This window comes from Anas platyrhynchos, chromosome 11, assembly GCF_047663525.1.
Source record: "Anas platyrhynchos isolate ZD024472 breed Pekin duck chromosome 11, IASCAAS_PekinDuck_T2T, whole genome shotgun sequence".
In the NCBI taxonomy this organism is placed as follows: Eukaryota; Metazoa; Chordata; class Aves; order Anseriformes; family Anatidae; genus Anas; species Anas platyrhynchos.
The window spans coordinates 21,959,945-21,983,631 of NC_092597.1; the positions used below are offsets into that span (position 1 = coordinate 21,959,945).

The window sequence follows — 23,687 nt, forward strand, 5'->3', positions numbered from 1 at the left end:
CCTGCTGTTCTCCTAAAATAATCCCAGAGATGATTTTTTATTTGAAAACTCAAAGGCAGACTGTGACACCCTGCCCACAGCAGACAGTCCTGTCACGTACGTGAACACCCCTGCAGACAGTGGGTCTCTATCTTCCTGATCATAGCTCAGGCCTGAAACGCTGTTAAAATTAGAACTGGGGAACTTTCTCCTGTGGAAACCTCTTCCATTTTCTTTTCTTTCTCTTTTCTGCCTAAATCTAGTTGCAGTTCCTCCAGCTTTCTCTGTAAGGGAGGAAGATCGTGGTGGAAGCACAACTGTTCCATCCTGGAGGAAGGATGTGTATCACATCTCCGAGTTGCTTTTACAGACTGCGGAGGCAGCAGATGGTGCTGCTTGTACTTTCCTAATCAGAGGCTCCAAATCTGCTTGTCCCTGTGTGGCCTAATTTGCCTTGACTTCACGACGCTTCGTGGTAGATATATGTGACAGTCTTAAGACAGCAATACAATTCATGGCAGCTTTTCATGCCACCATCCCTGGAGTAATTTGTGGAGCAAAACGATGCTCTTTGGAACCGGATGAATTTCCCTTTGTCTGATCCTTTCCAGCAACAGCAAGTCAGCCATGCAGTGTCGCTATTATTGCTTGGGTGGCTCCCAAAATAAGCTAGTTTCTGCTCAGCCGTGTAGGAAGGCTGAAGTGCCGTGAGATCCTGCAGTATAAAACAGAACGGGGGCAAATGCAGGCTGTGTGTTAGAGGTGACATAGGGTAGCCATGTGTCAGCTGCAGTTTGGGTTTTCTTCTCTGATGTTACTGACTTGATTCGCCATTTATTGCTCCAGGATGCAACATGGGGGCCCGAAAGTAAATTCTGCCCAGTTTTGGGGCTTTACTTGCACAACATGGAAAAAACATGTTGAGAAACACTTGCGCCTTTGGTATGCCCTTTCACTGCGAGCTGTTGGGCTGGAATAGGGGCAGTTGGCAAGGTGTTAGCAGCTATCCAACAACAAGAAACAAAATGCCACTCGTGCTCTGAAGTATAGTTATCTTGGCAGGCCTGGAGTTCCTCCCTTGGCACCTCAGAGATCCTGGAGATTGTCACCTTCAAACATGCGCATCACCATGGCTTTAAAAACTCAAGATGTGAGCGTTGATGTTTGGTCACTCTTGAAGGCTGTTTGCTTTTCTGCTGTTGCTTTGTGGTGGCTCCTGCCAAGGAACATGACCTCATGTCCTGCCTACAAAGTTAAGGTGAAGGTTCTTGGTACAGAGCCTTGGTGCCTGTTATGTTTTAAAGGTGCAGTTTCTTTCCTGTCTTGTTTCAGGTCCTTTTTTGGAGTTTCCAGCATTTCTGAGTGATTCTCTGGAAGTCCTTTATCTGAACGACAATCAGCTGGAATCTGTCCCGCAGTCCGTTTGCCTTCTAAAAGGTTTAACAGAACTTTATTTAGGAAAGTAAGTCCATGTTCTGGAAAAGCTATGCAGTATTATTTCCATGTTGTTTTAGTGACCAGTCTTCTGCAGAGCCCCACCCCAGATGTCCAGTGCTTTTGAAGTCAAAAAGCTGGAAATAGTCAGCCCCTTGTTAGAACTGTGCCCATCATTTGCTTTAGATAAGGAGGAAGCCAACCTTTTAAATTAGGGAAGATGATCTAATGCTTTGAATACAGGCCTGGGAATCTAGTGTGCCTCTAGTTAATGCTGGCTTTCTGCTGTCTGCTTCTATAGCGTTTGAGTCAATAACTCATCATTTTTGCTTATATTTCCTCAACTGTCCAATAAAGATGATTACACTTGTCTGGCCCAGAGGATAAACTAAAGTTATACATCACTTTTAGGATGAAAATTACTATTAAAGTGCTGAGTAGCCTTATTAAAATGTTAATGGAAGATTTCTACAAGGGGAGGATAGTGTAATCCGAGAGTCTGTGAGAGCAGCTACTTACACACAAAGCCTGGTTGTTGGTAGATCTATTTGTTTTTGTACAGTAACCCTGGTATCCGAGAGCTTCCTCCAGAGCTTGGACAGCTGGCTAATCTCTGGCAGCTGGATATCGAAGAACTAAGTATCAGTAATGTTCCTGCAGAGATCAGAAAAGAGGGTAAGTCTGATGCTGTGTGTGCTTTATGAAACTGAATGAACATTTAATGAAAATCGCATCCTTTTAATGGTCCCAAACAGGAAAAGACAGCGTGCACCCAAGTCCTTGTTGCAATTAACAACTGAAATTGCAAAGGACAAAACCTCCTACACATATCTGTAAGTTTGATAGTCAGTGCTAAGCTCTGCCTAAAGGATCAGTTTAAGGTAGATAACATGTTCCAAGAATGACTTACTGCAAATGAGGTATTGCATTTGTATGCATGCTGGATACATTCTGTGGCTTGCTCCCTGAATGTGTATAGTTTAGGGTATTTAGACACTCTTTCTAAAGACTGAAGTGCTTAGGATCAGCAGTCACAGTCACATTGCAGTAACTTTATTGTAAGCTGCTAGGTTTTTGGATCAATTACAATACTGTCTTCTTTTTTGTGTGTTTTAATAAGAAAATCCTGTGGGAATGAAGTTATTAGGAATTATTCCTTCTCCAGCACACTGTTGAAGCCTAAATCTAATTTTAAGTAGAAACATAAAAGTAGAAGGAAAAACTGAGTATTTTCCAATACTAAATTAGTATTTTATGTTTCCTTTGAGCTTCTGAAGCATACGAGCCACAGCATTTGTTTCTCCTTACAGTGCTCCATTGTAGAGTCTCAAAGCAGTGACCTTTTTCTGGGGTCTCTGTCTCAGGTTTGTCCACTAGAGGTTTCTTTGTTTATTCTCTGGGTTGTCTCAGCCCACAGCGAAACTCCAGGGAAAATATTAATTCAGCTGATGTGTCTGCAGCAGTAGGTTTTGTGCAGTTCTGCTGTACATATGTACATTTGTAACTGCTAACCACAGATAAAGCTTGTTTGCTTCCCCCCCGTAGGCCCTAAAACAGTGCTGGCGTACTTACGAGCCCAGCTGCGCAAAGCAGAGAAGTGTAAGCTGATGAAGATGATCGTCATCGGCCCTCCGCGGCAGGGAAAGTCGACACTGATTGAGATCCTACAGACAGGAAAAGTCCCTCAGATGATGCACAGCGATGCCACCATACGTACAACGAAATGGGAGCTACCCAAGCCAGTGGGACACAAGGCAAAGGTGAAAAACAATTGAAGATCCTTAGCCCCTGTGAGATGCTTGAGCCTCGTAGTGACCCTTGGGGTCTGCAGTTGCCTGTCCTTTTACAACAAGCAGTTTCCCCTTACCTGTGAACCAGACCTCACACGTGACCTGTTTAGAGCTGTCACAATTCCTCTGTTTCATTTCCAGTTGATATTAGAGGACAGTTTTGTTTTTCTGAGAACTCAACCTTGACTTTTTGTCCTAAATGGTGAAAGCTATTTGTAGACTGCCTGAATTCTGGCTGTCCTAGCTCGGGTGGTTTTTGGACACTGATTTTGAGAGGATATTTTAAGTCGGCTTCTCTCAAGCGGATTGTCGTTTCATTTGGGGCCACAAAATGGGACATCATACCTAAAGCTGGACTCCCGTGGTGTCAGAACTGTTCTAAATGTAAAAGGTGTGGGGAAGGTAGGATGCCTGACTTCTGGTTGTGATCTAGGGATATCTAAGGCATACCTTAAACTCCTGAATCTCAAGCTCCTCACCCAGGGATTATGTCAACCCACACTGAACTGTTTTGGACAGCACTGAATTTATTCAAGTATTTGAGAGATTTGTAGGTAGCTCTGTCCACTGCTTGCATAGTACCACAGGGATTAGAGTGTGCAGAACTGATCCTGGGCTCTTGTCAGAACTGAGGGTGTGTAAATGCATGGCTCTCACTTCTCAGATGAGAGCCATGGCCACCAGGCTGTTTTGGAAGGGGTGGAAGAGCCTGCTGAGTTCAGCTATTCTACAGCAAAGAGTGCCAGGCCAGAGACAGAAAGAAAAGAGCAAGCGCAGCCCAACTCTTTAAAGAGAAGACTTTGATGGGAGAAGAGAGCTGTGGATTTTGTGTTGAAGAGCAATTGAATGAAACAAAAACCTAGACAGTGTCAAAAACCTGGAGTAGGATCCAAGTTGCTGAGCAGGCTTTTGTCCCTACCTCTGAATCTTGTCTCTCCATCCAAGCACCCACAGCTGAAGGTCATTTGGATGCACAAGGCAGCCCTGGTGCTAGTTAGGGTTTGGTTTAAACAATATGGAAATTCTTCCAGCTGTTTCTGGGAGACTTCAGGCTGGGACTGCTAGATCAGAGCCATACCAAGATACTTAGACTGCTCTCTGAAATCTCATGGAGTAACTTGTCATGTGGGATCAAGCAGTATTTGGAGTTGGACCAGTAAACAGAGCCCACTTGGAGTTACGTGATGCTCTGAGGATGGTGGCTGGAGAAGGGCTTCCTGCTGATCCACAGCTTCTTGCTTCTCCAGGGTAAAATAATTTAGAGACAGAGCCTCCAAGGTATGCAGGTAGTTCCTACTGCAGCTGGAAGCTCAAATACCATTTAAGCAGAGAGCTGTTCTCCCTATTTGTGCTGTTGTGGGCCTGCACTGAGGAATTGGTGCTGAGCTACTCAGAGGAGAACCCGAGCTGGAGAGACTTCCATTCACACGTTCCCCTGAAAGCCAGCAAGTCTGAATTACAGCGAGCTGTAATTCGTGCCCATCTCTGCTGTGGCATGCACACGTCAGCAGCCTCTGAGTGACAGGCAGGAAATGTTTGTGAAAGGCTTGAGAAGCTTCCTACCTCCCAGGCACCTATATTTGGGGCTGAGCTCTGTGGAAATGATTTCAGCAGGAGGCTTCCTGCTCCCCCTCGCAGTGGCAGATAACTAGTTTCGTTGGTCCTGTTAAGTGTGGCACAGACGAGGATGAAGCAGTTTCTATTCAAGATGCAGTGAAATACAGGGCTCAGAATGAGACCCTTGTTTGTGCTGGAGAATCCACAGCATTAACTGGAGATTTACCAGCATCAAGGGCACCTCTATCATTTTAGCAGCAAGTAATTAGTCTTGATTTCCTGTGGGGAAGTAGTAGCCTTGCTTAACAATTGCTTGTTGATTTTTCTTTCCTGGAGGCACAATTAGGACATTGAAACCCTTCTTGTGTCATACATTATGCAGGCGTAGGTTTATGCTTCAGCTATTATCTCCCTGTGATTTACTGCAACCGTTTGATTTGAACACTTCTCTTTGTCTAAGTAGGTTGATTCAGTGGAGTTCAATGTCTGGGATATCGGAGGCCCAGCAAGCATGTCTACAGTCAATCAGTGTTTCTTCACAGACAAAGCATTGTACATAGTTGTATGGAACTTGGCACTGGGGGAAGAGGCTGTGGCAAACTTACAGTTCTGGTTGCTGAACATTGAGGTAAGAAGTCACTGGTGGGCTCCGGGGTATCTGTTTATCAAGTAGTATCTCAGCACATAGATATGTGGCATTACTGAGTCTTTTTAGTCTCCTCTTAGAAACTCCACAAACTATGAATTTTGCATAGCTTTTGGTATTACTTTTCCATTGCTCAGTAGGCATTATCACAGTATTTAACGGTTTAAATTTATAATTTCCTTTGTTCTCCCTCACACACATCAGAGAATGAAACAAAAGCTGATTTATAAACCCTTGCTAAGTACATACTTATTTTGGAATTAGTGTTTGACCACACGATACTCTGAAGAAGTTTTGAAGCACCTACTTTTTTGTGTGTGTGGATTAGACACACATTGGTCTTGATGTTATGCTTTTTAACACTCTAGATTCAGATAAAATGGTATGTATCTCCTGACCAGCTCTCAGCTGAGACTCACAGCTGCAATGAGTTAATTGGTGTTGATTGGGTTTTTGTTCAATGTTCGTTACTTGATACCTGCCTTAACATTATGCACACAGAAACGAGCTCTAAGCTAATGCCTCTCAAAGAAATATCTTGACATTGCAACCATACTAGCTTAATGTTCAACAGCAATCAAAAACCCAATCTAGATAACAAAGCAGAAAACATAATTATGGTATTTCAAAACTGTATGATGTGCTTGTGTCCTTCATACACTCCAAGAAGCACATCGTAGCATCAGAAACGATATTGAGAAAGGTGAGTGTGGTGGTTGTACATGTAAGTATGGAAAAGTTTCTGAATGCAGACCAGTTAAACAGATTAGACCTCTGCAGCTTGGGAAAGAGGTAAATGGGGAGGGCTGTAGTAGATTAGGTTTTGAGGAGATAAGGCAAAAACCCCAAGGGAGTATTTGTTCTTTTACAGTAGAAGAACTAGGAAAGTGCAAATGAGATGGTAGCTTTGAAACAAAAAATAGGAAGTACCCTAAACACAACAGATAACTAAGCTGCAGAGTCTATTGGGATTACTGTGTGCTGTGGGTTTCAGAAGTTGAAAAAGCAGATTGGTGGAAGAAAAATCCACCAGGTGCTATTAATTCAGAGATACCATATCATTCTCAGGAATTTGGTGTCCTCCAGCCCGCTGGGTACTGGGAGAACATACCAGGGAAGGTCTCTATATGCTTACCTTGTGCCTATACTTTAATGAAAAGTATAGACACAGATTCTGTCTGTGCCTCCAAACAGAATACTGGGCCAGGTGGGCCCTTTGGTCTGCCTCGGTACAGCCATCTCTCCTGTGTTTGCATGAGATCAAGTTTGGTGTCATTCAGATTTGAGTTTTCAGTGAACGCTGTAAGGGAGAGATTGATTGTCTGCAAATCAGCACATGGTTCTGCAACTGGATTTTCTTCTGTGCTCAAAGTCATTTTGATCCAGTGGCTGATCCCTGCTTAAGCCTGTGCAATCCCGTTGTAATTGGCAGTGTGTTTCCTGAAATCCGGATACTTTCCAACCCTGTAATAAAATCATGGAAGGGTTGGAAGAAACCACAGGATCATCTAATCCATTCCTTTGCACTGATTCAGGATTAAGTAGACTTAGACATTTCTAGCAGTTTATCTCACCTCTCCATAAACCTCCAGAGCAAATGTTTGCATAACCTCCCCAGATACCCATTCTGGAATGTCACTAGCCTTTTTTGGGTATCAAAGTTAGATCTTCTAGCTACAGGTTAAGCTATCTTCTTCTCCTTTGTCTGTGCAGACATAGTTCCCTTCGTTTAGCTGACTTGTAGCAACTTAATACGACATGATGACTCTTTATGTTGAGCCCTTATGTAACAAACCCTAACTGACAGTCTCCTGCTCTGCAGTAGCTTCAGGTTCTTGAGCCGTGTTCTGCAGGAGCACTTCTGTAACACCCAGATCACTTTTTACAATTGTCAAGCTGCCAAGACAGGTTGCTTTCATTTTATTTGTATATTACACATTTAATTCATGTGTTTGACTCCCCCTGTTAGATATTATATTTTTCACATGTCCTCACTGAATGTACCATGACATAGTGTAGATGAGATCATTGTCAGTGTTTTCTCTTACAGGCCAAAGCTCCAAATTCAGCGGTGTTAGTGGTAGGAACACACCTTGATTTAATTGAAACTAAGTTCCGTGTTGAGAGGATAGCAACTCTGAGGGCGTATGTCCTGGCTCTCTGTCGGTCTCCCTCTGGATCCAGAGCAACCGGCTTCCCAGATATCACATTCAAGCACCTGCAGTAAGTATCTGTGCCTTTATGAAGCTCAGTCACTCTATTTTATGTCACTTTGAACAATTTTGCAATCCTTGATCTCCTTGGCAACGGAACTGATTTGAAGACTCGTCAGCGTGGCATTTCATCTATTTTTGATTGGGATAATGTGGCATAATCAGAGAGAAGTTCAGTGCAGCTCAGGGGTCTGATCGTGGGTCTGAGAGCTGGAAGCTCCAAAGTCATGACCTTGGTCTGCCTGTTTCAGTGCTCCTGCGCTGCTCAGCTTCCTCACTGCCTAAATGGAGATACAGCTTATTAATTAGTCACAGGGAGAGAACACACAGATTGGGTAATTAATGCTGCAAAGCTTCCTTTACCAAGCATGACTGTTACGTGGTGGGTGCTGCAGGGTTTGGCAGGGGAGGCTGCATGGGAACTTCTCACTACCTGAGTGTGGCAGTGTTCACAGTGCAAGCAGTGAGTCAGCCTCCCGAGCCCCCGGCAGTCCAAACCTGTGCTGTTTGAGCTCTCCTCATGTGAAAACAGAGGGGCTGTGCTGTCTGGCAGATCTGTGTCAGGCCATGGAGTCTGACACAGCTCCCTCCCTTCTCCTGATGGAGAATGCCCTGAGGGGGATGAGGTTTCTCTGGCTGGGAAAGAAGCGGGTCTGTCAGCCAGGGGGGTGCACAGCACAGAGGGAGCATGGATGCAACCGGCTGGCACCAGCCAGCTCCAAACAGTGTGAAATTGCCAATGCCTGGGGCATGAGCAGGTGGCAGCTGGCAAGTAAAGAAGGGTGCTGCTATGGCCCATCGCGCTTTGCATCTGCTGCCTGGCAAAGCTGTCAGGAGACCTCCCACACTCTGTTCTGCAAAGGCAAGTGCTGCACCAGGCACCCCAGCTGGCTTTTTCATCTGGCTCTGGTTAGAAGTACCAGGGACCCAGTTCGAGGCATACAGATGTACAGTGTGAGAGAGAAAGCTTTGTGGTTCAGTCTCCTCAGAGATCTTTTCCCATCACCACAGAAATGATGCCATGATTTCATTCATCCTTTCTCAAGGAGACTTTCTTTCACCTACCCCACATCCTGCACATTCCCCTTCCTCACCTTCCTTTCCCCTGCATTTTGTCACAATTTTATGCCCAATTTCCTGCCTCCTCCTTGCAGTGCCCACTGCAGACAGTCTCCTTCACTCCCCATAATCTGTCTGCACGGAGCAGTGCTGGAGGAGTGCAAGGAGTGTGTTGTGAAAGCCTTGTGTGGGTGAGCCCAGGGTGCCTTCATCAGCGCTGGTCCTCCAGCATCCCAGTGAGCACACACTTCCCAGCGTGACTCATGGCTGAGGTTTAAGATAAATCTTCAGAAAACCATTTTCTGTCGGCCCCAGGAACATGTGTGGGATCGGTTAGAAAGACCTTTTGTTGAGGAGAGTGGAAGAGAACTGTTCTTATCCGGCCCACAAAAAAGGCCAGAAATAGCAAGAGTTGGAGAGAACAGGTTTTTAGCTGTTAAAGAGAGGATGGAGGCCAGCTTTCAGGATCTAAGCATCAATTCCCAGATAACAGGACCCAGCTGAGCGAGGGCCGGAATGAGGGTGGGAAAAGGTGTCTGGTAGTCATCATCGTGCCTCTTTGATCTGAGGACCAGACTCGTCTCCAGTGGTTGCTGGAGCACAGCATTTTCCTCATTCTTGCAGACCCTTCCAGGATGTGTGCAGCACTGAAGGGAAAAAAGGTGATGGCTTTGGTTGGTCTGCCAAGGAAGTCCCCAAGGTCAGGGTGCATTAGGGGATAGACGAGCAGCATGCAGAGAATGAAGCAAACCGTTTGGCTTAATATATCTTTTCCAGGCTTCTCAGTATTTTTCTCCAAACTAAAAATGCTCACTGACAGCCTTCCTCCCATTCATTTGACACAGGAAACTTAGGCAGTGATAAGGGAAAGTGAGCCTGGAGAGGAAGGCGCTGTGCTGATAAGGTTTGGTAATCCTCCCCCTTGCATGACTTTTGCAGTGAGCTCTCGTGTAAGACTCTGGAAGGCCTCGATGGACTCCGACAGCTGATTTTTCACATCACTTGCAACATGAAGGATGTCGGCAGCTCCATTTGCTCACAGAAACTTGCTGGGAGACTGGTGAGAACTGTGCTTTCTAGCAGTGAGCCTTCCCAAAGATGGGCTTCCTGGGGGGTTGGTTTGGGACTGGGAGGTGAATTTTTGGAGTTACTGCTGCCACAAGAGGTGTGTGAAGTATACAGAATTGCTTTGGAAAAAGCCATCACTTCAAGATCCCTGTAAAAAGTGACAGCTTAGACAGTTCATCACCAGCAGCGTGGTTGCTGTCTAATATTGATCCTGCTGTTTTTCTCACGTGGCTTGCAGATACCACGAAGTTACCTCAGTCTTCAAGAAGCTGTCCTTGCGGAACAGCATAAAAGAAGTCAGAACGATGATGTACAGTATTTAACAGACAGACAAATAGAGATGATCATTGAGCAAAACCCTGGAAATGATATCAAAGACTACGAAGACTTGCAAACTGGTAGGTCACAGCAGACTGGTGATTTCTTGGTAATTAATATGTGTGACCAACTGAAGTGTTCCTCAGATACATGTTATTCTCTTGGCTCTTATTCTCGTGTTATTCATGCTGGCTATCCCCGGTGTGGATAAAACTACCCTGACTGCCTCCTAGTCTTCCTCATCTTAACTGTATTATCCCAATGTTGGTCTACTACTGATCTACAATTCTTTTTTTTTTTTTTCCAGCAATTAATTTTCTCATAGAAACAGGTACACTACTGCATTTCCCAGACACAAGCCACGGCCTGAGAAATCTCTACTTCCTTGACCCTGTCTGGCTCTCAGAGTGCCTGCAGAGGATTTTCAACATCAAGAGCTCGAAGTCTGTTGCTAAGAATGGAGTTATCAGAGCAGAGGATCTCAGGATGCTGCTGGTTGGGACGGGCTTCACTGAACAAACTGAAGAACAGTACTTCCAGTTCTTGGCCAAGTTCGAAATTGCTCTGCCAGTAGCCAATAACAGGTAGGCTGGTAATTAGAGAGGCTTAGCCAGACTGGAGAAAAATGGCCATTTAATCAGTGGTTGCTAACAGGCTTTCTCACTGTAAGCAATAGTCTTGACAAGGATCCTGTTGTGATAAAATATTTGAGAGCTTTAAGCAGCGTAGTGGAAGACACCCATCCATTTGGGCTGTATTTCCTTTCCTTGGAAGGGCTGGCATGAGCATCCTTTGGTCCAAACAAGCTAGGCTGGTGTGAAAACTTTCCAACGCAGGTCTGAGCCCACTCAGTGCATTAGGACTGATGGGGTAAGGGACACTCGGGGGTGGCTCGACCACCGAAACGGAGGGGCAGTGACACTGGCAGGGATGTGGCGATGAGCAGGTGGGAGCTGTAAGTGCTTGGCTGGCACAGCTGCAGCTGAGAGAGGATGTGGGGCTTGTGGCTGCCGGGCCTGAAATGAAGATGGGCTGGAGTCATCTGCTTCCAATGAGTGATCCTTGCTCCTGGCTAGGGCAGAAAACCTTGGGTAGTCAATAAATATGTCGGCCCTGAAAGTGTTGTAATTTATTTCTAGTGAAATCAGGAAACTGCAGCTTCAGTATCAAAGTGATTTTCTTATTTCAATTTTTTTAGCCTCATCCAAAGGTGTCGATCAATAGTTTTCCTAGAAATGGTGTAGGAAACCTCCTTCTCTTTAAATGTTAATGAATCCTCCTCTCTCCCACCCCCGATCTCTTTTCCTCCGGGCACAGTTCCCTGCTATTTTTCTCTCTCCCATCTGCTTGGCGACCGCCTGTTGTTGGGTTAACGGTGAAACCATCGTCGTATTGCACTTCTGATGTGGCATTTGCATTTCACTTCCTTGCCCTTCCAGGACAGCAGGGCTGCATCGCTCTGAGCCTCTCGGGAGCTCTGAATGCCAGCACAAGTGCAGCATTCTCTGTGCTGTCATTATGCCTGTCACTTATCCAGTCCCGGATGCCAACAAATTTTCTCAGGCTTAACACAGATAAAGCAGCAATGTTTCTGCTTAGTCCAAAGTGCCTTTTGGACTCCTTGTCACTATCTGCCATTTTTCTCCGAGGCAATTACATTGTCTGTGCCTCGGGAACAAGGAAACTGCTTTTTCATGGCCTGCCCAATCTTTTTTAGAGCGATCCAAGCCACATTAACAGAATATTCTTCCCACTGACGAGCTGTAGCTATAGCAGGTTGGATTAATTTAATGTACTAGCCAGACACAGAGCAGTTATTTGTTACTGTGCTTCTGCAACTATTGTCTAGATTGCCAGATAGGATTTCTGTGCAGTCAGGAGAGAAAGCAGCTGCCAGTTTCTGTTCTGAAAGGGTGGATGGGGGCATGTTTCACATATTTTCAAAATTTGCATTGGCTGTTGTTCAAAAGCATCGAATCTCCATCTGTATTATAATCCACTATATAGTTGTGGTCCAGGAGGGCCTCACTGGCCTTCTTGCTTCTAACACTCCTAGGCCCTTTCTTTGATGTGCTGAGGAAAATTTATTGGCTGTCATACAACGCATCAGCTACCTTTACAGGGGAAACTTGATGCACTCCGCTTTTCTGCTTGAGGTGCCTATAAGTTAGCTTTGATCAGCTTGCAAAAAAGGGATTGAAAATATGGCCATTCTTACTGTAATTTGTAAGTGAATTGAATTTTTTATCAGTTTTACATTCCGGAGATGATTTGTGGAAGGGATAATTTGATCATGTAAAGCATCATCAGATGTTATGGACTGGAACATATGGAGAAAGCTGTTGTCTAGTGATGGCTATTTTTTCTGAGCTGATTTTTCAGTTTTTACAGAGTACTGCAGCTGCTAGAAAGAAAACGTGATAGGCTTAAAGCATTGGATTTGGACCCAGCATTAGTTCTAGTTGTGTGTGTTGTCCCTGTCACTGTTACTTTGGTCAAGTCCCTTGGCTGTTTGCCTCATTGCTGTCATTATGCCCGTCAATGATGAGCCCCAGATGCCGACAAATTTTCTCAGGCTCAACACTGAGCAGTGTTTCTGCTTACAACCAAATGTGATTTGGACCGATTTTTGATCGTATAAGCATCTTGGAACGTATTTGGTGCAGAAGAGTATCACTGCTAAGGGATTTATTGGCAGGTATTGAAAGCCATAAGCTCATAGTTCTCAAAACAGTTTTAGTCTTCCAAAAGTTTTTAGCTTCCCAAATACTGAAGATCAGCACAAATGAATATTCTGTGCTTACTGAGAGGTCTGAAAATAATTTGAAAACTTTGTGGGCCTCTACCCCAGCGTAGCTGTTACTTTGGATGAGTTGGACTCTGGTAGCACTGAGTCTCCTCCCACACTTGGGAAAAGATCCACTGCTGGACCTAAAACCTGCCCGCAGGAGGAGGTAGAGCAAGGCTGCTGGCATCAGCCTGGCACAGCGAGCTCTTGCTTGTAGGAGTTTGTCAGGGACGTGTCAGGGAGTCCATCAGCTGCAGCGTGGTACACCAGGAAGCACTGTCATGGTGACGCATAAGATGCTCTGATTCTTGGGACTAGGATGAGAGCCAGAGGAGTCCAGTCCCTGCAGCCCATAAATGTCTCGTTGCCACCTCCCACCTTCTGGGCTTACAGAGGCTGAGCTGCTGTATGTTGTTTTTGCATTTATCTCCTGTTCCACCTAGCAGCACAGCTGTAATTTTCTGTTTACTACCGGAGCACAGTAGTAAAGATACCAAGTCTGAATGAGTCTCAACATCACAGCTGTTCTAATGACTCCTATATTTTAACACATTTAATTTGTGATTACACAAACGTCCTGCTGATTACATCAATTTTAGCCCTGTCCAATAGCCCTGGCTGAATTATGTCATGTCTATTTTGCCTCTGCTTACTTCCATAGTGTAAATGAACTTCATGTATTGCTGCAGTGCCTTTAGTCTAAAAGCTTTTTTATATGCAGTAGGCTGTGCCATTAAAAATCTCTTTGGAGACTGAATTGCCTTATTATCCAGTAACAATGTACTCACTGTTACAAGCTGTAGCTAAAATTTGAGCTGTTGAATTTGATTTGTTTCAGGTACCTCCTCCCTCATCTGCTTCCTACCAAGCCAGCATTAGATATCCACGGGTTCTGCCACCAGACTACAAACACAGTCCAAAGGGTCTTCAAGATGAGTTTTGTCCCAGTTGGCTTTTGGCAAAGATTCATAGCACGAATGCTAATTAGCCTGGCAGAGATGGACCTCCAGGTAGGTTACTGTATCTCTCTGCAAGCAAAAGGAGACAGCTGAAGTTAGTGTTCAGTGTTAAGTTGCTTGTTTCTGCACATCCAGTGTGATTTGGTCACAGACTTCAATAAAATTATTGAGTAAACAGTAATGCAATCTGCAATCAAAATCTGAAACTGGTTTTATGGTAGGTGTCATTTAGAACAACAAATTAACCCTGGGAAAAAACCCTGCCTTTTCCACTGTCTCTTTATAGCACGATTCCCTGGAAGGACTCAGTACCCCCACCATCTTCCAATTACAAGTAATTGGACTTCTGCCTGCAGCTCTTGTCCATGACGATTCCACTGGGTCAGACTCTGCTTTCACTTGCCAGTGGAGATCTGGAATATCTCCATCAAGTCAGCTATCTGAATCTGTACGGGTTTAAATGAGAAACAAATTACACAACTCACGTCTTAAAGGGATAATGAATGCATGGAGGCACACTATTAGTGCGAGTAATGTGCATATCATTAAAGTAGTCTTTGTAAGGTTCTGAAAGCTAAGTGAATTTTGTAGGTATTGACAATTTTTTACAACTGTTTATATCTGAAAACACAGCTCTGCTGGAAACCGTGACAAATACCTACAGAATATTTTTACTACTACCACGGTGTCTTCTTTACAGCCATCCATTTACATTGTGTTCTGTCCCTGATGTCCAGAACATGGAAAACATGATACTTGTTTTTGGAAGGTCCTCCGAGTTCCAGGTTTCTGAACCCATTTAATAATTTTGCCTGTTTTAAAGGGCTGTCTTGGCAACCCCTTGCTTACATCCTCATGGACACTATATAACCTTAACGCCCCATTACTAGGGACCTCACCCAATCTGCAGTGAAGTGAATGGAAAGGCATCTCACCAGTCTGCAGACAACTAAGCATAAGGACAATGAGTACAGTGGAGTTCTGCAGATTAATGCTTTGGTTTAAAAACAAAAATACCTTTTGCTCTAAGTACTGGTTTGAAATACCTTGGAGGAAAGCCATCTGCCTCCCACTGAAACAGGTGGAAAAGCTGACTCTCTACATTGAGGACAGACTTGATCATTCACTAAAGCATTTAAGCTCTTCTTGAAGTTTATAAGACTTCTACAAATACAGAATTCATGTAACAAATGTCATGATTATAGAATTAACAGATGTTTGCTAACATGAAATCTTTCTTTTTGAGTGGCAAAGAAATGTTTTGATGGCTGCAAAACCAATTTTTACTGTGTGTATTTTCATTCTATTGCAATTTTTTTTTTTTATGAGTGCAGGTCGCTCTGTATGGAAAAGTTATGATAGCATCTGTGAAAGCCAAAAAAGAAAAGTCACCTTACTGCTTGATTAAAGCAACGTTTTCCTGAGAAATTTTGGTGATGTAACAATTATCATGCTTTTTTTTTGCTGTTTCAGCTTTTTGAAAACAAGAAGGACACCAAGACAAGAAACAAAAAGGTGGCCATCTACAGCTTCACAGGCACTCAAAGAAATCGATGCAGCACCTTCCGAGTCAAAAGGAAGCAAACTGTTTACTGGCAGGAAGGTCTGTTCGTTACCTTTGATGGAGGCTATCTTAGGTAATTTGTGTTTGTAATGCAGCATGCGTTACAAGGGAACTAATAGAGTGTGTGAAGCACATCATCTGAATGGAGATGAATGGGCCTGACTCATTGTATATGCTCACTCATCAGTAGAAGAGGAGGCTCTTCTAATAGCCATAACTCATCTGGTAACAACTGGTGACAACAATGATGAGTAAGTGATTGTTTGGCAGTTCTGAAAATGTCAGCCTTATGTGTTATTGCAGCCACAAATTTAAAGAGGTCTGAAAACAGAAAGTGATATTCAGAGCAGAACTCTTTGCCAGGTAAAATCATGCATTGTCATATCCAAAAATTTCCTTAAGTCAATGAGTTTTCCACGGAATCCTAAAACCTCACCAGTGTATGGCAGCAGTCCATATGGGTGGAGGTGCTTCAGTGCTATCAGTGTGCATGTGACAGGGACTACAGGGAATGGGTTTAAGCTGGCCACAGTAGAGTGGCTGCTGGCTGCGAGCCTGGAGGGAACCTGCCACCCATATTCTTTCAGAAATGCAGAGAGTTGGCGGCCACATAAAAACTTTAATCTCTGCACTAGCTGAAGATGCATTTATTCTTCCATTCCCTGGCAAGACAGGGAGGAACCATTGGTGCTGTTACGTCATTGGAGACCAGAAGGGCATAGTGACTTTCCTGAGTTTGTTTAGGCAGTCTGCAGATGAACAGAGACTTGGATTCAGATGTTGCAAATCATGGGCTAGAACCCTAAATTCTAGAACATGGTTGTGGTCGTACTGTATCTTCCTAGGTTCTGTGCTTCAGAAAATTGAAGCTCTTTAATACAAAGATGCTTTTTTTTTTTTTTAATATTTGTCCTTTTTGTGGGAATTGCACAAGAATTATTCTATCCATTCCTTTCAAACATTTTTTGGACGTTTGGGGGATATTTTAATTATTATTATCATGAGGCATTGGGAAAATCCTAACCCTCCATCATTCTGGATGGAGCATTTCTGTCAAAACTCTACATTATACTTGGTTCACTGAGGCTAGAGTTTTCTCTGGGCCAGACCTTCTGTAGCATTTATCCATTGTGAGGAATCAGCATTTCTGTGCAAGACCTCTCTTCTCAAAGGCATTTAAAGAATAGACTGAATTGAAAATCATTTTCAAAGCTAGATTGGGTTTTATTTTGATTACTTGTGAGCTACATGTTATTTCGTAACTCAGGTTTCCTAGGAGAAAAAAAGTTTGTTGACACTGATACTTCACAAAAGTTTCATTTGTCTGTTTTTTGGCTTTCTTGTGCAGTGTGGAGTCTTCTGATGTGAACTGGAAAAAGAAAAAAAGTGGAGGAATTAAAATCATTTGCCAGTCAGAAGTGAGAGACTTTTCAGCGATGGCGTTCATCACAGATCATGTCAACTCTTTGATAGACCAGTGGTTTCCTGGTAAGAGAAGTGCTGTAATTTTCTATGCAGTATTATGTCTGTTTAACAGAAGGTTTTTTGACAGAGCTCTCCAGGTGCACAATATTGTGCGTTAAATTAAGAACCCTCAGGCTCTGACAGTCTCAAGCCAATAAAGTTTGAGAAAAGCTGATAACCTGCAGACAGACTGAGATTCTTTGCCAACAAACCTTGGTCTAGACATTGTGTCTTTCATCTCATCAATCACAGGTGAAACATTACAGTTGAAACAGGACCTGCTTCCAGAGGAGTCTGAGAGACTTCCTGTACTCACAGCAGAGGCAGGACTTTGCCCAAACTACTTGGTACTGTCCCGCAATGCCAAAACTCATTTTGGCATCAGCTGGGATCAGCATTTTACCCACCATTTCTAACAGCCTGTAATTTACAAAATTGTGATGTGAGAGGCATGAGTGAATATGATACCTAGGATTCTGTGCCAAGGTAACTTCCTTGATTCCAGCAGTTGTTTTTCCTGTGATCAGCACAGACCCTGCTGTTACCCAGCGGGCAGTTTGCAACCCCAATACACTTTGTTTAAAACCAAAACAAAATCTGAAGTATTTTTTGTCATCCCACATTGGTCACACACTGGTTTAGGAAACAGTGCCAAATCTCTTAATTGGAAGTTCTCTTGAGGAAACAGTTGTGCACTCTCACATAACCATGTTCTGCATGTTATGGAGATAAAAGAAAATTTTATTTGCCTTTAGATTAAAATAATGATAGTATTAATCACTGAAGCTTGAGAAAAGTCATGACTTCAAAGGCTACGGCCCGGATTCACCCTGCCTAATTGTAGGCATGTAACAGAAGCTGTCACCACAAAATCCCTCTGTAGTCAGTAGTCAGAGGTGGAAGCCTCACAGAGGCTCTGCCTTGGTAGGATCTCAGTTTCCCCCAGAGGGGCTGAAAGCATTGCTCATGAGGGAGCCCGCTGTGACTGTGTTCCTAACTTTGGTGCTGCAGCTGAGTGCTTCCCCCCAGCCTGCATCTGAAGCTCCCAGGCTGAGCGCAGCGTGTCGTGCCTCCCAGCCCCTTCCCATTCCCATTCCCATGCCTGCTCCCCACCCGAAGCCATCTGGCAGCTTGCAGGGGCTGGGGCTCACGGGCAGCCTCACAGCTGCCATTCTTCTGCTGCATGGTCATGCCCTTTATGATACGCTGTGATCCCTATAAACAGTTCACACGCAGACATCCAGCAAGTAGGAAGCTCTCTCTAATTCTTTATTCGTATACTTCACATTTCTACTGGTCCTGAATATGTTTTCTTTGCAAGCCTGTGCATTACCTGCAAACTGTGACTATAGACATTTGAATGTGCTAGGAACTGTTTCTCCTTCTTAATTTGTGAATCACTTTTTCTGTTTGTTTGCTTGGTTTGAAGCACTCACAGCCACTGAGAGCGATGGCACGTTGCTGATGGAGCAGTACGTGCCCTGCCACATCTGTGCAGCTTCCAGGATGGAGGAGAATGATTGTGGTGAGAAGGCGGAGGATGCACAGTACTTTAACATGGAGGACTGTGTCCTAACTGCCATCGAGCTGGACTGCATCACGTGTCCTAACCACCCTGACATCCCCGTTTCTCTCCAAGAGCTGGTCCCAGAACTTTTCATGACAGATTTTCCTGCCAGGTAATGTTATTTGGTCACCTTTGGTTAGATTTCAGTGTGTCTATATAGTTCAGTTGGTTTTGTTTTCCTAAGTCATCTCTGCTAGAGGAACCAGGTCAGGTTGGATGGGATCTTGATCGGCCTGATCTAGAGGAACATGTCCCTGCCCGTGGCAGAGGGGTTGGAACTAGATGGTTTTAAGGTCGCTTCCAACCCAAACCATTCTGTGGTTCTTTGATTCACTTCACAGGGTCCTCGGAGATCACTGCAGTGCAATGTGACAGTCCCTTTTTAACACCACATCTGTTCTGCATTGTTCTGTATTCTGGCTGGAGCCTTCTGTGGTTGGAGCCTTTCTGGGATCCCTGTTATAAACCAGAAAGGAGACATCAATATGGCAAACCCAAAAGGCAGTGCTGCTTGCATCACAAGACTGGCACTGAAATCACCTTTTGGTTTGAAGAGCCTTTAGGAGAGTGAGTTTATGTAGACACCACTACAGAATTCACATTGGGATGAGGCTTCTGCATGATTCAGAGCTGTTATTTTTGGAGTAGTAGTGTGGTAGTCCTGAACAGCTGGAACGGCACTTCCGTATCTGTAGCAGCATTGCCAAATATTTAGCTGCTTACCTGCATTCCCAGAAGAGTTTCGTCTTGTACCCCATATTTCTTAGTATGTAGAACAAGAGTGGAACAAGAGATGACCTGAAAGCAGGCAGAGGCTGGGGTCCCTTTCAGGTCACATTTATCAACCTGTTTGGTTCCAGTGTAGAGCTGTGAGGCCTCCAGACCAAATGATGTCCTGTCAGCTGCTGTTGGAGCTTTCTCTGCTCCCAGTGACCCCTGTTCCTTTTTTACAGTCATTTTACTAGGCATTCTGGGCCAATACTCAGTGGCCAGTCACGATGGCCTCCTCGCGGCGTTTTCTCCTATAGGTTTATTTCACTGGTGCGAGGTGAGCGGAGATGTTTCAAGTACAAACAGCTGTAAAAGTGGGCTCTGGAAGAGTGGGGAAGTGATGAATTACAGCCTGGGAATAGCGAGCTGATTGGAATAATCAGGTTTCAGAGTGTGGGGCTGTTCGTAAACATCCTGTCCTGCCTCAGCAGGGAGGAGAGGAACTGGAGGTAAATGAAGCAAAAAAAATTGCTAATACAGATAAATGTTATAAATATTGCACCTGTGTCATCTGCTTGCAAAAGGGACTTATGTGCTTTCCAGATCTATTTGATTCTCACAGGATAAGTTGTCTCAGTAAAAAGCCTTTTATTTTTCTTTCTGCAAGGAATCTGTTGAGCCATACAGGAGCCAGAGTACCTTAAAATGACAAAGGTAGCTGAGGTGACCCATTCCTCTCAGCAAATAAGAATCTATGAAGGATCTGTGAAATTGGCATTAAATATGTGAATTTACAGTGCCTTTGAAGCCTTTCTTTTAATTAAAAAGCCCCAATATCTCTTTGGCAGGCTGTTCCTGGAAAATAGCAAACTGGAATGCAGTGAAAATGAAAACAACGTTCTTGGCCAGGGTGGAAGTGGAACCGTTATATATCGGGCACGATACCAAGGAAAACCAGTGGCTGTGAAGAGATTTCAGATAAAAAAATGCAACGGTTCTCCCACTTCAGCTGTAGGTACAGTACACAAAATTAGTATTGGGAATCAGCTCTTGCAGCCCGTGATCACAAGCTAAAACCAAAGAGCCTTTGCTCTCCAAAGTGCTGGCAGCACCTGTTTATATGCTGCTTCGAAATTCATAGAAAAATTGATGTGTTTTCATGGAGGAGGAGGATGCATCTTAACGAGTATTTCATGAAAGCACCTGTAAGATGTAGAGAAGGTCGTTGGCACTGTAGAAAGCTTCTTATTTGCATGTCACTGGGTGAAACTCATAGGGTGCCACGGCAGAGACATTGATTGGGGTGGAAGGCGAGACTTCATCTCCTGTTCCCAAGCTATTTAGCAAGGAGAAGTGTGTGTTTGCATGGGTTTGCACTAAGGACTAGCAGGTCTCTACCTTTTCATGTCTTACCCCTTCTGTACCAGCACCTCAAGAAAGGATATTGGAAATTCTTCTCCACCTGACAGATCCTCCTGGCAGGGACAGCCTCTCATACTGCACATGCTGGGTGTTGAGCCCAGGTTTCCACCAGAGGTTTAGTCCATGAACAGAAGAAATGGGGAAAGCGCCTCCCTTCCTCATTTTTATCAGGGAAAGGTGCAGTGAACCCCTGAGGTGTGGAAGAGGCCAGCTGCTGTCCCAGTGACAGATAGCCTTCAGAAAGACCAGACTTGCCTGAGCAGCCTGGGGTGTCTCATGGCAGAAGGACAATTACCACAAAGGGACCCTCTTCTGGCAGGGCAGGCAGGAAAAGGTAGAGAAGACTCCTTCCACTGAAGGTTCTTCTATATAATGTCTACACTGAGAGAATGTTACTTGAAAAAGGACAGCATGAGATTTCCTTTGCTGTGTGAGTAGCACCCTGCAAAAAGTCCCTAACATGCTTTCTTAGCTGGAGAGTGAGAAGGGGTTTGTTTGTCTTGCCAGATACCATGCTGAAACACCTAAGAGCCATGGACGCCATGAAGAACTTCTCTGAGTTCCGCCAGGAGGCCAGCATGCTCCACTCACTGCAACATCCCTGCATCGTCTCCCTCATTGGCATCAGCATCCACCCACTCTGCTTTGCACTGGAGCTGGCTCCTCTGGGCAGCCTCACCACTGTCTTATCTGAAAACTCCAAAGGTAAAAGCGTGGTCTCCCCCCGGGAGAGCTCACTCCCCGAGTCACAGTAGAGACAAATGGTAAACAGCACTGAAACTACTGCTTAATTTACTGAAGGGGATTTTTTTTTCCATACTAGGGGAAGTAGGAGGGCTGGAATTGCTCTTAAACTGTGCCTTTGGTAACCTAGTAAAAATTGATGTTCAGGGTTTTCAGAACTTCTTTGGAGACCTGGGTTTTCAATTCCTCTGCAAATTAATAAGAAATGCATCTCACTTCAATGCTGCCTGTGTAGTCTGTGTTGGTGCCCCTGCAGATGAGTGTCTGGCACTCTAAATTCGCTAGTAACTATGTTTTTCTCACTGTCAAATGAGTGACACTCCTTCTGAGAAAGGCTGAGGCCATCTGACCCTCTTGGCACCTTGGCTGTGTGTCAACTTGCAGTCAAACTCTAATTTTCACCAGAAGATTCAGGTGTCTAAAAGTGAAAGGCTTTTAAAAAAAATCTAATGGAACTGCCAGATGCGTATAGTAACATGAACAGTGTCACTTCAAGTTGCGGCGCTGAGTGATGTTTTAAATGGTTCCTTACTGCTCTGGAGTTTGAAAGAGAAAGAAATGGGGAAAAAAAGGAGCTATTACAATTACAAGAACTGAAGTCAGGCTGTTCCTTTGTGACAGGGTCTTCCTTTGTGCCACTGGGGCACATGCTGACGCACAAAATAGCATATCAGATTGTGACAGGCCTCGCCTACCTGCATAAGAAGAACATCATCTTCTGCGACCTGAAGTCAGACAACATCTTGGTGTGGTCACTGGATGTCAAAGAGCACATCAACATCAAACTCTCTGACTACGGAATCTCCCGGCAGTCGTTCCATGAAGGAGCACTTGGCGTGGAAGGCACACCAGGCTACCAAGCCCCAGAGATCAGGCCTCGGATAGTCTACGATGAGAAGGTAAATATGGTATATCTATGGGGGCAGCCCCTGCGTGACAGGCTTTCCCACCGTGGTCTTTCTTGCTCTTCTCTCCACTCACCAAGAGAGGTTTGCCCTTTTCTCTCTGTTGCTGCCTCTAGGTTGACATGTTCTCATACGGGATGGTCCTGTACGAGCTACTGTCGGGTCAGCGGCCTGTGCTAGGACAACACCAGCTCCAGATTGCAAAGAAGCTGTCTAAAGGGATTCGTCCTGTTCTTGGTCAGCCAGAAGAGGTGCAACTATATAGGATGCAGGCACTCATGATGGAGTGTTGGGACACTAAGCCAGAAAAGGTACGAGACAAGCCTCAGCACCAGTGTTCTCTGCTCATGTAGCTACAGGGCTCTGGCAGGCCTGTTCACAGAGGAGAGCAGGGTTCTGTCTTGGTACAGCAGAACAGCTCGGTTGCCTATTTACCCCTCCTGCTGATTTGACCCAGAACTTCTACTAAATTAAATGAGAGTTTTATGAATGAAACAATGGCAGATTGGTGGCCTTAGACATCTGGGGTGACACGAAGGCCCCTTGACGTCAATGGCAGTTAAGCTATTGATTTCACTCGGGCAAGACATTACCCATAATTTCTAGAAGCAGCTACAGTATCATGCTGTGACTGTAACTACAAAGACTTCAAAAACCCTGAGATTATAAAAGGCAGTATGAGGGGATAAGAAAAGGGTTTAAAGTATGAAAAAAGGATTTTGCTGCATTATATTTCTCATTAATTAAGTTGGCATTTCAGAGCTCCTGTCCTTCAAACAAAGGTTGGCTTGACTCACAAACAGCTAGACTCTGTCATGAGATTGGGTCAACTTCCAAAATTCTTACATCTGAAGAAATTCATGAATAAAACGTGTAAGAGAAACATGGGCCAAAATATGGAAATACAGAAGATATTTGGTGTCAGTGTCTGGGATACAGAGGGATACTAAGAATGAGTAAGGTGGGATTCGTAAGGAGGATTTGGTGCAGACTTGATTACATAGCAGGAACTTTTATGAAAGAAGTCATATTTCTTGACTCTCTAGCTTCAATAAATAATGACTATTACGATTGTTATTTCATCAGGTCCTCAGCTGCCTGTGTGATTCATGTCTGTCTCTTTTCCTTTCCCCACAGCGTCCACTGGCCATTTCTGTTGTAGGACGGATGAAAGACCCTACCTTTGCAACATTTATGTACCTGCTGTCGTGTGGGAAGCAGTCCTCCTTCTTCTGCTCCCAAGGACAGGAATATACTGTGGTGTTCTGGGATGGAAAGGAAGACACCAGGTTAGATGGCTCATATTAGTCATTTTTTTCCCTTTTTTCTTATTATAGTAAAAATCCTTCAGTGTCTTCACTAATGCCTCTGGGAGGGAGGTAAAGAAGGTGAAAGTGAATTTGGGTGAATGCCAAGGATACATTGAACACTGTTTTCCCAAACTCTTTTAATTGGGAACAGTGGTTGCTTTATAAAGGATATTTAATGAGCTTAACTCT

At 44.4% G+C, this 23,687-nt stretch overlaps 1 protein-coding gene across 3 annotated transcripts in view; it reads left to right on the plus strand.

Annotated features, from left to right (window-relative positions):
• Positions 1 to 23,687, plus strand: part of LRRK1 (leucine rich repeat kinase 1) — a 76,502-nt gene that overhangs the window by 40,481 nt on the left and 12,334 nt on the right. For all 3 annotated transcript variants that reach the window (XM_038184842.2, XM_038184844.2, XM_038184845.2), the window contains 17 exons: positions 1,312 to 1,441; positions 1,976 to 2,088; positions 2,959 to 3,173; positions 5,224 to 5,388; positions 7,457 to 7,629; positions 9,618 to 9,738; positions 9,985 to 10,144; positions 10,372 to 10,648; positions 13,691 to 13,862; positions 15,285 to 15,448; positions 16,724 to 16,863; positions 18,269 to 18,518; positions 19,966 to 20,132; positions 21,047 to 21,244; positions 21,905 to 22,182; positions 22,305 to 22,499; positions 23,326 to 23,477. In XM_038184842.2, coding sequence (XP_038040770.2) covers positions 1,312 to 1,441; positions 1,976 to 2,088; positions 2,959 to 3,173; positions 5,224 to 5,388; positions 7,457 to 7,629; positions 9,618 to 9,738; positions 9,985 to 10,144; positions 10,372 to 10,648; positions 13,691 to 13,862; positions 15,285 to 15,448; positions 16,724 to 16,863; positions 18,269 to 18,518; positions 19,966 to 20,132; positions 21,047 to 21,244; positions 21,905 to 22,182; positions 22,305 to 22,499; positions 23,326 to 23,477 — 3,070 coding nt within the window. The remainder of the gene's footprint in view (positions 1 to 1,311; positions 1,442 to 1,975; positions 2,089 to 2,958; positions 3,174 to 5,223; positions 5,389 to 7,456; positions 7,630 to 9,617; positions 9,739 to 9,984; positions 10,145 to 10,371; positions 10,649 to 13,690; positions 13,863 to 15,284; positions 15,449 to 16,723; positions 16,864 to 18,268; positions 18,519 to 19,965; positions 20,133 to 21,046; positions 21,245 to 21,904; positions 22,183 to 22,304; positions 22,500 to 23,325; positions 23,478 to 23,687) is intronic.